General features: G+C 38.3%; 1 protein-coding gene across 4 annotated transcripts in view; it reads right to left on the bottom strand.

Annotated features, from left to right (window-relative positions):
- Window positions 1-382: 382 nt before the first annotated feature.
- PLXNB2 (plexin B2) overlaps window positions 383-14,460 on the bottom strand; it is a 250,109-nt gene continuing 236,031 nt past the window's right edge. For all 4 annotated transcript variants that reach the window (XM_079305134.1, XM_079305133.1, XM_079305136.1 and 1 more), the window contains 7 exons: window positions 10,316-10,470; window positions 9,178-9,338; window positions 8,454-8,601; window positions 7,900-7,964; window positions 7,159-7,234; window positions 5,084-5,158; window positions 383-2,278 (listed from right to left, as the gene is read on the bottom strand). In XM_079305134.1, coding sequence (XP_079161260.1) covers window positions 2,174-2,278; window positions 5,084-5,158; window positions 7,159-7,234; window positions 7,900-7,964; window positions 8,454-8,601; window positions 9,178-9,338; window positions 10,316-10,470 — 785 coding nt within the window. In that variant the 3' untranslated portion in view covers window positions 383-2,173. The remainder of the gene's footprint in view (window positions 2,279-5,083; window positions 5,159-7,158; window positions 7,235-7,899; window positions 7,965-8,453; window positions 8,602-9,177; window positions 9,339-10,315; window positions 10,471-14,460) is intronic.

Raw genomic sequence — 14,460 nt, 5'->3', positions numbered from 1 at the left:
GTCAAGTCACTGGTGATGGGGACAACATATAATGTTCCCTCTGAAAGCCCTACATGCTCCAGCAGGGATTTTTGTTCCCTCTGGAGAGATGCTGCTGAGCCTGTATTTTAATTGGCTTTCAGGTCCCAAGATTCATCAGGCAAGAAGACCTCACTCTGGTATGTTGCACTACATCCTTGCTTCTCCAGAGAACTGTCATTTTTCAGAGCAAATGCCAATAGACAGGGCATGATGTCAGGCATTCCATCTGCAGGATGTGCTGCGCTCTCCGTTCCCAACCACAGACTGATGGACGCTGCTGCTCCATCACTCCCAGAGGGAGCATTACAAATCCTTCCAACGCCCATCCCCCCAGCTTCAGTAAAGATCCACTGACACTTGGTGGAAAAAACAACATTGTATTTGATTTACAATTAACAGGATTTACAAATAATGAAAAAGAAACAGATTAGCCATGAAATTAGGATGCCTTTGTTGATGAAAGAATAACTGGCAAAGCACCTTCCTGTAGCAGTCTTATAGCTCAGTCCTAAACAGTATAAAATAACTTACAGCCCAGGCAGGTTCAGGAATGATTATAGACAAATGCAAGAAGTCAAATACAAAATAAACAAAAAAACTGCTCACAGCCTACTGGGCAGGAAATAAGTTCTGGAGAGGCCTGTGATTTTCAGAAAATGAAGAGAAGGCCCACTGACAAATACTAGGAAATTTTCAAAATGGGAGGAAAAAAAATATCAACACAGTAAAAGTCAGTGTGTGCCAACCTACCAGGCAGGGAGAGCGGGCAGCAGACACTGCATTAGCTTGCTGAGAGTCAGCAGAGTCTGGGTGCTTGGCAGGACAATGAATGAAGGAGTACAGATGGCAGCACTTCATTAAAATGCTACTTTACTGCCAAAAACTTGCAAGACAAAGAGAAGTAAAGTTCTCTGATGTGCAATACAGCAATTTAAGAAGACGTACCTAACTTTTTGATTTGCACGGAGCTTACCTATATTGTAAACACACACCTTCTGACAAGTTATTTCAATTTTCTTTGCTATGGATTATAGTGTGTATTCAATCAAATGCAGCATTCCAAGGCTCAAAACTGACCGAGTGGTTTTCAAAAGACAGGTATAGGATTTTTCCAATATCATACTAGTATTTTACATCACAGATACAATAAAAACAAGTGATGGTATTTCTAGGACAGTTCCAAGATTCAAATAAAAAATCATCAGAACCATTCTAAAATAGGATATTATACATAATCAAATCATGTTAAACAGCACACTCTCGGCAAGCAGCTAATTACAAGCATTCTGCTGGTCATGTTTTTCACACAAAAGTCATTCAATAGCACATAAATACTTATTTTTCTGATCTGCTTCTTTTTACAAAACCATTCATCAGATTCACAGAATTAGTACAAGTAAGGCACATTAGCATATATCATAAAACTCACAATAATAACAAAGAGTTTTAAAGTTTTAAGGACTAATTACTTCTTTGTAGTGATTTCTGAACCGAACAAGACTTCATTGGTAGAACTCTTCTACACTGACATTACTCTTATTTCTCTCACAGCCAACTGTGGTGGGTGCAATACTGTGCATCACCATTGAGATAAATAATTAAATTTAGAACCATGTGTAGTAGCAAATCCCATTTTTAGATCTTGCAGAGAAATTGGACACTTTGTCCCCTATGTTCATTATGAGCACAGATCAAGTTTGAGAGCTCTATGGAAGTCAATTTCCAGTTATCAAAAAAAAAGGGGATATTGCATGTGTCTCTGAGTATGTTATTGTTTTCCTAGTACAAATATTGCTTAAGGTAGAAAGGATGCTATAGTATTGAATTTACTTGCATAATGAATCCTAAATGCTGATGTCTGAAATTCTACTAAATCAAATGAACTATAGGTTTTTCTTCTTCCACCCCCCACCCTGCCCCCAACCAAAGGACTCTCTTTCCCACAGAAGATTCATTTACACACAACACAGCTTTTAATTAGAAGCATAATTTACAGTAAAAATTCTTTACATTACACCTCTGCTATCAAAAAAACCAAGAAATCTTTCATTTAAAGTTGTAATTATACATTAAAAAATAGAACACTATTTCCTTAACAGGAAGAATGAATTTGAACATCTTTAGATCAGACTTCTTTATTGCGGCTTTTGAGTCAAAGGTCAGTCACTTTATTCTCTAGCGCAGCTGCTATTTGCTGTAAACGGAAGGCAAGCTGCATTTTTTGTGCAGCTGGATCCTCTTCAAGTGCATTTATAATCTGGAAGATATAAACACAGAAAGTTTAGAATAATTTAGCTTAACATGTATGACATAGTTCCGAGACCAAGTTACTTTGGTTGTAAAGAGTCTTTTGCATTCACTCTGTACTGAAGTCCATCTATTAGGCCCTATGTTCTATTTCTTCAAAAAGACAGTAAAAATGATTGTCTCTGTTACTTTATCTGAGTTTCTGTAATGTTTCCCATTGTGCTGGGATACTAGCAAATAATTAGGTAGTACTTTATCTTGTAAAATATTACATTCCAAGATGGAGCAGGCAGGAGAAGAATTTCCTTAGAGCTATTTAAGAAACACTGCTTTTACTTACAGTGCACCCTACAAAGCTTAAGGGTCATTTGCCATCAGTAATTATATCCCATCCCCATGAGCTTTAGTTATGAGAAGCTCCTGGGTGGTCCATGCACAGGCATATGGTAGGACAGGGCAAGGTCTCCTGTATCTCTAGGCAATATGAGGAATAAAGCCAGCAGCTCCATTTTGACTCTCTCCAAGATGTGCCAAGACTCTGGCCCAGCACAACACAGTTCAGGAAAGCAAAGAGCTCCCCAGAGGAGCCCCCAGTGTCTTACAGCCTCTGCTGTACAGAATATATATATAAGAGGATATGACTCTTAAGACACAAGGGATTTGAAAACAAGAGCCAGTAAAGGTCAGCTGTTATGAGAAGGCTTTTCTTCAAATAGAGTTTTTTAGGGCTTCCCAGATAAAATTCAAAAGGTTTAGAAAGATTTTAATTTCCACCATCCTTTAGGAAAACTCTCTCACTAGCTATTAGATTTCTCCATTAGAAAAATGTGTTACATGACAAAGCCATTCCTTTTCTAGAACTGGCTTTATTAATGTAAGTCTGACAGTGTAATCAAGCAGAAACCTTTAACACTGTTTAAATACTATGTAAACTTGCAAGTACAAGGACTGGAAAAATGGAGTTTGCCTGTCACTACCTGTGGTTCTTATTACTTCTTGAGTATCACTGACAATGCAGATTAATGCAGTCAGAATCAATCTAGGCAATAATTTCACTTTGAAGGGCTGGTATAGTGTTTGCATTTCCAACATGGAGCAAATTTGTTTAGAAATAATTATTTTAATGAATTTGTTTTTAAAGCATGAAAATATTTTTACAAGACAGACTTAATAAACACTTATTGCAGTATTTAAACTGGGTCTAATTTAATTTGACATTGTTTCCTTAATTTAAACAATTATATCTAGCTGTAACTCCTCAAATCTAGCCTAAATAATTCATTATTATCTCTACTGGTGAATATATCCTTCATATAAATGTGGACAATTAGAATGTACCCACTTAGTCATTGTCAAGCCCTGCAGAGATGCAGAAGGTACAGCACATGCTGGGAACCACTGTGTCAGTAATAAAGATTAGGGCAGCTGCAAAATGTTCCAATTTATGCAAATTAAAACATTTTCATGGAAAATAAATAAGCTTGATTAATTTTACTGAATGGTTTTTGACAGATTATCTCCACAATTCTGAATTAGCAGCCTTTTCATCAGATGCACCTCATTGTTACACAGTGATGCACATGGAAGGGAAGAGCTGCAGCTACATTCTGGGGGGTGCTGGTCTGCCACTGATGGAAGTCCCACAGGCTGGTGACTCTGCCTGAGGTGGGGATGAGTCAGGGACTGGCAGTTCATCTGTCACTCAGGGTCCCAGAGTGTTTTTGCAAGAGGTCAAACTATGGACACATTTGGGAAGGTGCTGAAAGTCTCCTTAGCACTGGGGATGAGGGTGAGGGGATGCCATGAGGCTGCTCTATATTCCTCTGTCTGCTTCCCCCACTGACCATCATTGTAAGACTTCTCAGGGTGGTTTGATTTTCCCTGCTTGCATCTGTTTAAAAGCTGGGGCAGGCTGGCTGCTCCTGCATAAAGCAGCTGCAGTGAAGGATGCGACTCACTGTCTTTGGTGCTAAATGTAAGTGAAAACATGAACTGTGCTGAGGTGCAAGACTAACTGAACAGAGCTCACATGTGCTGAGCTCCTTTTTGATTCAGCATCTGTTCTTACTTGCTTTAATTCAGAGAGTTTTTTGGAGGCATTCATTTCCATGGAAACCTTTGAATAAAAGTTTCCTTCTCTCTTTTTGTTTTCAGATTAAGTTTGGAGAGCCATAGCCAAATCCAGCTACTCTGGGATATTCTTTGTCCCCCTTTCCACAGGGTGTGAAAAACCTAAGAAACTTTTTAAACTGAAGCTGTGAGCCTGCTTTTGAATTAGGCTATATTCAACAGTTACTCTGCTTTGGTTTACCTTAGGCAGGCACTTCACTTGGCATGGCAAAACAGGGATGGTACTATGCACAGAAGTTTAGAGAGCATTTTAACTAATAAAAAGGACATGGCTCCAATTCCTACAAACAAAACAAATTTAATGGATTGTTTCTAATAAAAAAGCACGCTGTCTTGAAATCTGGTATAACTCTGATGGTTTTTTTGCTTGGTGACACTCATATACTTATTAGGATGATAGAACTGAAATTATTTAAAAATCTATTTCTCTTTCAGATCTTGTTTAACAACCCATTAAACTATCCCTATCAAAACAAGATAGCCATAATGAAATCGTTCATTTATAAGGACATTATCTTGACCATTATAATTGCCAAGCAGGGAATATAACTGCAACTGAACTTTGTTCAGCATTGCTTTTACCTGATTATTCAGAGAAAGCCAGAAGTCACTCCTTCAGAATAATGTTAGCCTTCATAACCTTTTACCATCGATATTAAAGCATGGAAAAAAAGCCATAACTTACCTCATCATAGTATTTGTTAGTGTACTGGTAGAGTTGGTGCAGAGCCACAAGTGTGTTTAAGGAGTCGGTATGTGCCTGTTAACACAAGCAGGCAGCAAACATGTCAAAATAGGATCACACACAGCTGAAAGTTATGCACATGCACAACCATTGGGTACAACAGACATGATTTCCAAACGCAAGCTCTGTGGTTAACTTTTGTTAAATGACACTTGGGGCAGAGAAAAGGAGCGAGAAAACTTTTGTTTGGTGATTTTTAGATCAGGACCTTCCCTCTGGTATTTTTCCAGCCTGCCCACAACTCTTAACATTGGAGGTGGAAGATATTTTGAACTTTGAACGTCAAACCACAGGCTACAGCTCAAACATCTGTTAGCAGCATGGGTGTGAAAAGCTAAAGCATTTACTCAGTACAATCTACATATTGTTGAGATATTAAGCATTGGCTCTGACACAGTCATCATGGGTGTTTAAAATCCTTTCTCCAGCTCTTTTTACATCCTGGTGATTATTCACACCCCACTATAGCAAAGGTGTAACTCATCAACATCATGAACGCATGTACATTTGGAAAAAGCCACCTGAATCATGAAGATAGAAAGGTGGAGGGGGGTGGGGTGGGATGGGTGTGTGGTGAGAGGAGAGAGAGAGAAAAGACTTCAAATAAAGCAGGAAATAACCCTTCCATTACCTCATCTTCCCCCTGCCCCCACACATATTAGTGAATGTGCTCTACCTGTCTGAACAGATGTTCTTCATTCAAATGTGTAGGATTCAAGTCTCTAGCCACGCCTTTAGTCTTTTAAGTTAGTTAAGAAAATGAGGAATTGCAAAATATTGCTACTGGCATAAATGATTCCCCAAAGGATAAAGCAACAGAGAAACATCCATCTTCCCTTGCTCTATAAAAGTCACTTTTAGAGCTGGTCAAAATTTGCAGTGTTCAATCACTCCTTCCATATTAATTTTTATCATAATTTATAATGAAAATAGAAAGGAAGAGCATAGCCTGCTGATGTTAAAGCATTATATTGAATTTACTTTTAATCACCAAACGTTCTAATGCTATATATATCTCAATTTATGCAATAAATAAAGTGAACTGTAAAATGAAATGTCACTGCAGATGAGTTTTGTAGTGAATGACTGAAAATAGAAATGCTCTCATGAGGATGTTGATCTGCAAAATGTTAGGTCCTAAGGGCATTGAAATAAACAAACCGCAAAAAATTCCCCAAACATCCTCCTTACGCTAAACTCTTCAACTAAATTAAGCAAATGAGCAAACCAGCCAGTAAGTACACTGCCTTCTTGCTCAGTCTAAACAACATCTTTAGGACTGGTGAGGGACTCTCCTGGTCCTCCAAAAACAGAGTGCTTCAAAGACAAGAGCCTGCTCGAGCTGAGCTGCAGAGCAGACAGGCTCTTTCAAGACTGAAGCAAGTTTTGGAATGACTTTGTTCCACCCATCTCCAACCCAAGTCCCAGACAGCAACCACCCCACTCTGCTCTTCTCCATGTGAGGTAACCCAAATAACCTACAGTGCAAAAGCTGCCTATGAGAAGGCACACGATGAACTTCCCACATGTAGCATAAAGCAGGAGCATTGCCCCTGTATAGACAGTTCTAAATATGCTGTACTTAATGTTCATGCCTCTTCTTTAATTTCTGGAATCTAAGTTTTGCTGTGGCAGCACTGTGAATTCAGTCACTACTCATTATCAGTATGATCAATGTTAAAAATGTTCTATATGCTATAGAGAAAGCACAGTTCAAGAGTGCTATAATTTTTCCACGATGGATGTGAAAAACCCAAACAACGTGCTCTGTTCCCTGCATAACTCAGATAGATTAGTGACAATAAAGATTGTTGATTCCATTCAATAATCAACATTTCAAAGGTCTAACAGGCATGACTACAATGAACAGGAGTATTTCAGAGATTTATGAAATAACTCATCTGATATTTGCACATATAAAAAACTCCATTTGTTGTGATAGAAAGAGAAGACAATAAAAACCACTGTTACACTTGGCTCCAATTTCAAGACAAGAAAATGGATTATATTCTTACCCTAGAAATCTCTGCTAGATGGGTATTCATGTCTTGGTCACTCACTGGCACCATCTGACGAATACCTTTGTAGTAACTGAAAGAGGTTGAAAAAGATTTTGTTAGGTAAAATAAGCTGTGTCTTTTTGGTAATTCTGCCATTGTTTCAAACATGCTTCCTTACTAACACAAGAGATACTCTATCACAACAGCCCAATGATTCCTTCAGAAATTCTGTCTTCCAACATAACTACTTTTGCAGTAGAGGCAAGTCATACCTGATTGTGCAAGAATGTACCACAGAGAAAAAAAATCTGTAACTGCAGGTTATGATTATTTTAGGTCTTAAAACTGACAGGAGTTTTGTTCTGTAGGAGATCTTCCATGACGAATAAAGTCAGACAGAATAGGAAAAAAATGTTTCTTAAAATGTTTTCAGGACTTGGTGTCTCTACTGAGTTGTGGAAGTGCAGTATTTGTTAGACAGATCATGTGGGTGGCAACTATGACTGCAGAAAACAGCAACATAATTTCTCCTGAATAAATCTACTCATCTGTCTGTACAGACAAGAATACACACTAGGTCATAATGGAGCTCCATTTCAACTCAGCCAGTGCTACCACCAAGGACATCTTTAAACATTTGGGTGTAAAATTTTTAGTACTTGACAGCTGACTTTGACTATATTAGCATTCTCTTTTCCTCTCATGCAGCCTTAAAATCCTAACAACTGAATAACCATGAAAAGAGTTGATACTTACTCTTCCACCATTTTCTTATAGTTAGAGATTTCTTTCGCATAAAGTAATTTATTACTTGGAGAATCCTGAAAAAATTAGAATACAGAAAAATGTAGTTATTTATGAACATTTCTAGGAAGCAAAAGAAAGTGAAGAACGTAAGATCAAGCTTTTATATTCACATACACTTGAGCTTTACAGATATTAACAATGGGATAGTTATTAACATTGGTGGGATTATTTAAAGATTACATTTACAAGTGGCATTCTGCTGAGTTTTACATATGTATCAATGCAAGATGATAACAAATTATTGGTGAACCTGAAATAATCCTTTTTATGCTTTTTATAAAAGCAGTTGATATTTTCTCCGTTTTCAATAGTATCAATTGGCAGACTACACAGAAATACTGACAGTTCACCAACCTGTTAAGTGGTGAAATGTTAACTTCATTATAAAACTAAAAAGAAAGGATCAAGGCTGCATCTCCTCAGAGAATGGGTATTGTCTGTGAGGATGCCCTTTGTCTTGTCAGGCATGAGCATAGTCAGGATGTAGAATGCAAATCACTTACTCTGCTTAATTTGTGCTCTGTTCTTGTGCAAGCATCCATGAAAGTCTGTGCAATGACTGACAAGGAAGCATCCACTACTTCATGAACATGAACATCAAAGATGAAATGGGGATTTTTCAGTATGTTTACCCAGAATCTAAGAGGCAGGCTGCAAAGCAAGGAAAAAGATAAATAGTCCTTTTCACACAATAACTATTCTACAACAAGAAAATCACATTAAATTAAGTATGGGCATTGCATTTTGATCTCTTCACAAGAGTGATGTTTTATTTTCTATTTTAACTTTTATAAAGGCTTTTCTGGGTTCCACACCTGAAAACCAACTCTTTACCTCTCTCAGAAAAACTCATATGAGAAGGATCTTGAGTGCCCCAAAAGAGCAAGGGAGGATGTGTGTGGTCAGAGAAACTATCAAGTAGTATGTATTAAATTTTGTGATTTGACAGGTAAATTTAGACCCATTTGCCTCTTGCTTTCCTCTTCTCTGAGGAAAGACAAAAAGTAAAACATGTTAAATCTGCCAGTGACAATCCCATAGGTAAACTGGTTCCATTCTAGGTTTACAGGGAATCTTTTCCATCACACAAACATATTATCTCAAATAAAATTATTCTGAGGATTATAAATGAAATTTACTTTGATTTGTGGTAAGAGTCCTAGTATATGCCTGGGAATTTTACTCTTATTTCTCTGCAATACAAGTATGACTGTGTCCATGCTGTACCTGTTTGTTTTCCAGATGTGAATTGTATCTTCATCCTTGATGTCATGTTTTTCTGCTTGCTCATCAAGAAAATCAAAGAAGTACTTCACAGCTGGTGGCACCACTTGGTTTGAGTTGAGCACACTATGAAAGAAGTCATCTACAAACTGCTGAAGTGTCCCCTAAAAGCAAATTTTAAAAAATCAGTTACATTTGTGTTACAAGCTGAAGGGCTTTGAAGGGCTGTGTCCTCTTTCCAAGCATGACTCCAGCTGACAGCCTCCAAACAGGGAAGGGACCCAGAGGGCAAGGAGCTCTAAGAAATTCTACTGTCAGACAGAACACACAAGTCTCAGCATTGAAGGGGTAGCTGTAGCTGTGATCTCAGCTGTAACACCTCACCAACATTTTATGAGTCAGTAAAGCTCCAGACTGGTAACAATCAATAAAATGGCTATTGGAAATACATAGCAGTGGCTTTATTAAGAGAAAAAAGGGATGCAAGCATCTTTTTGGCTCTTCATCTTGAGTCTATGTCATCTATCTGAAGATTTTCCTTCATATCCATTTCTACCCTTGGACAAGTGGCCTTGGCTGGAGCCAGACTGACTTCATTTTCACATAAAGAGCCTGGTTTTGTGGTCATTAAACACATAATTCTAAATTCTTTCTCCAAGGAGAAATGTTTCAAAAAATTATTTTGTTCATTATCAATTTTGCAGTGTAGGCACTAAAAATACTCTAAAAGGACTATTATTATTTGCAAACTTTTTTGGGGGGTTTTACTGGATCACTGATCACATACAAGAACAGGGAAATATAAGGCTTTGTAGGAGTTTATAAAACATTCAGTTCAAAAGAAAACCCAACAAAGTATTATCTAAACAAGTGGCACAGAGCAGAATATCCATCTTTGTCTGGCAAGGAAAATCCTTATTTAATGATCATGTAATCGAGGTTCTCAGCTTTGATGAGGAGTTGTACTTTATCTCCTTCCCAATAATGCTCCTCAGGGCATATTAATCACTTGAAGCCTTGAACACCAGCTTGTACACATTCCAAATCACAGCCGAACACATGACTAATATTTGCATTTATTTCCTCGGTTATATCTCAAAATCTGTAAGTAAGGAGTAACCATAGCACATCTGAGGCCTACCTTCACAGAAAGAAGTCTGGTCAGGTAGATTTCTGTAATAGCTTTGGTCCTCTCTTTTTCCTTCACACTGCCCCGCTTTGATTTACCTTCATCCATTTCATCCACTGGCCGGACTAGATGCCAGACCTTATTTTCATCTTCCAGGAGTGCATGTCCTAGAAACAGTAATTGCAGTAATTATAAAAAACACCCAATCCCAAAACAGCAACACAAAAGTAATCATATGCATATATAGATATTCCCTATCCTTAACATACCTGTCCTCTTGCCAAGGGGACCTAGATTACTCCATTCCTGTCCAACATATGCAACTCTATTGCTAAATGTTCAGTGGCACAGAGCTGAAAAAACTTGTTTTTGTCAAGACCAAAGGGAGAGGGAAAAAAAATCACACAATAGAAAAACTCCTATTTGGTCATGGTCCTGGCTTGAACCAGGATAACTTTTGCAGTAGCCAGGAGGGGCTGTGGCTGGGACCTGGAGGCTGTTCTATATCACCTCATGTCATTGTCACAGGTGGGGAGAGGGAGTTTCCTCTGGGGAGAGGGGGTTCCTTCCAGGGGGGTAAGGGTGGAGGGAGCAGTGGGGTTATGGCAGTTTCAAGCTGGAGGGAGCAGTGGGAGCAGCATGACAGAGGGAGCAGTCAGGTACTCTCTGTTCCTGGGGGTTTCCATGGTGAGCAATAACATTTCTTTTCTTGTATCCACTGTCATTAGTCCTCTTTTCTCATCTCATTGCTGTTTCCAGTAAATTGTTGTTATCTCAACCCATGATTTTACCTTTTGTGTCTCCCATTGTCCTTTCCATCCCACTGCAAGGGAGGGGTAGGTGGAGGGGCAAGCGAGCAAGCAGTGCATGGCTTGGAGTGGTAGAAAACTAACTTGGAGAATACCATTCCTAAATCACGACATTCATGTAAACGCAGTATGTGTATGTTTTGAGGTTCACACAATCAAGTTCTTTGCTTCTTAGTGAATTCTTGAAGTAATTATCAAGTTATAGAATTCTTAGCTAGGTTTGACTCCATAGCCACCACAGAAATATCAATTGCAGCCGACTCCTGGTACAACCCTTTTTCTAGGTAACACCATTGCAATTCACATCTTTACCCCAGTTGTTGAGGTCAAAATATGGCACCTCAGTTCAACCATTCCTTTTATCAGCATTTGATAAGCACCACTTGACTTTGTAGCTGAGTGGAGGAAAAATACATCCCTTCACTGAGATGATATGAACTCCAGCAGCCAGAGGTAATGACTGAAGCAAATTCATATCCATTATAATAGGATTTTTAAAAAAATTGTTCATCAGTATATAGTTTAAACCAGAGGGAGAGACTCCTATCAAGAGTTACAATGAAGCAGAAATAGGAGTAAGCACTTGGATTATAATGACAGCTGGTCTGGTTACAGTGCCTCACTGTGCAACCTGGGACTTGGATCAACCATCACACAGTGGATAAAAGCAGTTTTACATTTCAGCATCAACATTATTGTTCAGACAAACTCCATGCCTAAGGATCTTCTGCTACGGACAGTTCTAAAAGAGATGATACAATTGTTTTAAATTGCCATTAGTATTCCTTGAAAAGGGTTTCTGTGTCACTTTCAAATCTCCTGGTTTTGTTTGTTCTTCCTTTAATTCCCAAACTTCTGCATCTACTTGGCATAGTCCCTAAAATCAATGGCACTTTCCCAGTAGAAGTTATTGAATCAGTACATTTAAAATCATTGACATCTTAAAAATACAGAAGTTAGTTTTCCAATAAAAATGATGATTCAGCCCCATCGTACAAATTATTTTGCATTCTGCTAAGTTTTATGCCTTAGTATACACCTCTAACATAACTGAATTGAAGTTACAGCACAAAATATCAGTTTTTAACTTTGCCTTAACTTTCACTATAATAGTTTATGAACTAAGTTCCTCAATACTGACATTGAATTTCCCAGCTTGCATGTACATTCAATATTTTACATCACAGGGGAAAATAACATTCAAGAGTAATCTGGCTAAGCCAACACTTTTGCTTGAATCTATATATTCTCATGAAAAGCATTAGTTAGCATACAGTCATCTGGGACATTTGCTTTTTTTTAACAAGATAGGGAAGAAATATAAATCCCATACTAAATCACATTGTCCTTTGAGAGCCCTTAATTCAACTTGGAAGTTCATGTGAATGAAGCCAGAAAAAATAAAAGCTATCACTTTATTTTGAAGTGGTTGTGATTTCACAATAGATTCCATTCATGACAGTCATCCGCCAGTACAGTAAGAACCACTGCTGGGCATGAAGTATGGAATTTGTTTTGCAATCCCTGTTATTTACTTTTGGAAATTAACAGATCAAATCATGCAGTTAGACCAGAAACTATATTCTAGCCTTATGTCAGTTGTTTGGTACACTCCTGCTTCCTCCTTTGAATCAAAAGAATTTATTCTCTCTTTGTCCTCCTGATGGTATATGGTCCAGTTTAACTGGTTTTCCACTGACATTACTGGCTCTTACATGCAGCTGAGTTCTGTGTTTGTTTAGCAACAGCAGAGCTGGCTACTAGAGGAATAGTAGTTATTTCATAGGAAAGTAAGGATTAAGAGACTAAAGCTCAACCAGATGAACTTCTCCACCCTGATCTCACTTCATTGTTATAAATAGCAAGAGGAAAGAGGAAGAGAAATTCAGAACATGGACCAACAAAACATATTAGCAATATGGTTGCTAAGAGAAAATATCAGTTCTATGAGATAATATTTTCCTCAATGAGAAAGTAGGAAATGAAGAAAATAAAAGATGGGGGAAAAAACCTCCTTTTTATCTCCTATTTCACACTAACCATCAAGCTGTAAGCAGGAAGAAGATTGTGTCCAGGGTGTCAAATGCTTCCCCCTGAGCTCTTTGTCTTGGCCCTTGGGCATTCTTTGGATAATTATCCAATATAAAATAAGGATTGGGGTGTTGGGGGGAGTGTTAATAGAAAAATAGACTGTGCTGACTAATTATAGTGGTAGGAACCATGATGCAAACATCAGACAATGCAGCCTCTTTTCCCTTGTGTGACTTGCAGCACATTATCTTCCTTCCAGTCTCCCCTACTCCATGAATACTGCTCCGTGGAGATGAAGGAAAGGCTGCTCTAACAGATCTGCTAATTAGTATTTCCAATCTGCAACCCTGTGTCTATTTTTATTCAGAATTAAACAAGGAAAAAAACCCAACAAAACAAAAAAACCCAAAACCAAATATCAGGAAAAACCACCCAAAATAACAGAATGTGGTATTTGGGTTTATAGTTCAGTACAGAAATACTAGTATGAAATCACTGAAACCATTCTCCTTCTTGATACATATTAGTAACTGTATTTATTGTCTCCAGAAGCAAAAGATGCTGCATTTAATTTGTCACGATCTCCAGCTTCCAGTGTGTTCCTGTTAGAAGCTCTGAATAAAAGCAGCATAGAAGCAATGCCAGGTTTTAGAGCAACATCTCTGAACATGGTTTTACATTTTTGGTCGGTGCAAAGCCTCCTACTTTGGCTGACAGTCAATGGCTTCAGCTGACACTTCTCAATGCAGAAGGTGCAAGTTAATGAGACTGAATAAAAGGAAATCCACTTTGTCACAAGCCTCATTCATAGTCAGGATAGGATTTCTATTTATTCAAACCCTGTAAATTCCTGTGCCATATAAATGTGTATGTGTGGGAGGGGAAGCCTGTGATCCTCTCCTCTCACTTTTATACAGTGTCTCACAAATCATGGTCACAGCAGGCTCTCACTTTGTATCAGCTTTGTAGCATTTTATAGCTTTCCAACACAACAAGTTGGCAGCAGATAGCTCTGAGGACCTTACAGTGCTGAAGAAAGCAGGGTAGCTTGGCATGAAACACTGTCATCCCAAATTGGTACACGACCATGGTGCAAGACAGGTGTGGAGAAGAAACACAGTGGAAGTGGTTTGCACTGGATACTTTGGGATCTGAATTCTCTGCAGACTTTTCTCTCACATACAAGAGCCTTTGTGTGACAGCACCATCCCCAGAAGTCTGCTTTTCCTGCACAATTTATTATGCCAAACAGATAACTAAGGAATTCATCTTGGAGTACAGATTATGCTTGTTCAAAGAGCTTCATCATATTAAATC

The sequence above is a fragment of the Erithacus rubecula genome (genome assembly GCF_903797595.1).
Source record: "Erithacus rubecula genome assembly, chromosome: 4".
NCBI lineage: Eukaryota > Metazoa > Chordata > Aves > Passeriformes > Muscicapidae > Erithacus > Erithacus rubecula.
Note: the sequence above shows the minus strand (reverse complement) of the source record. Positions and strands in the feature narration are given on the sequence as shown.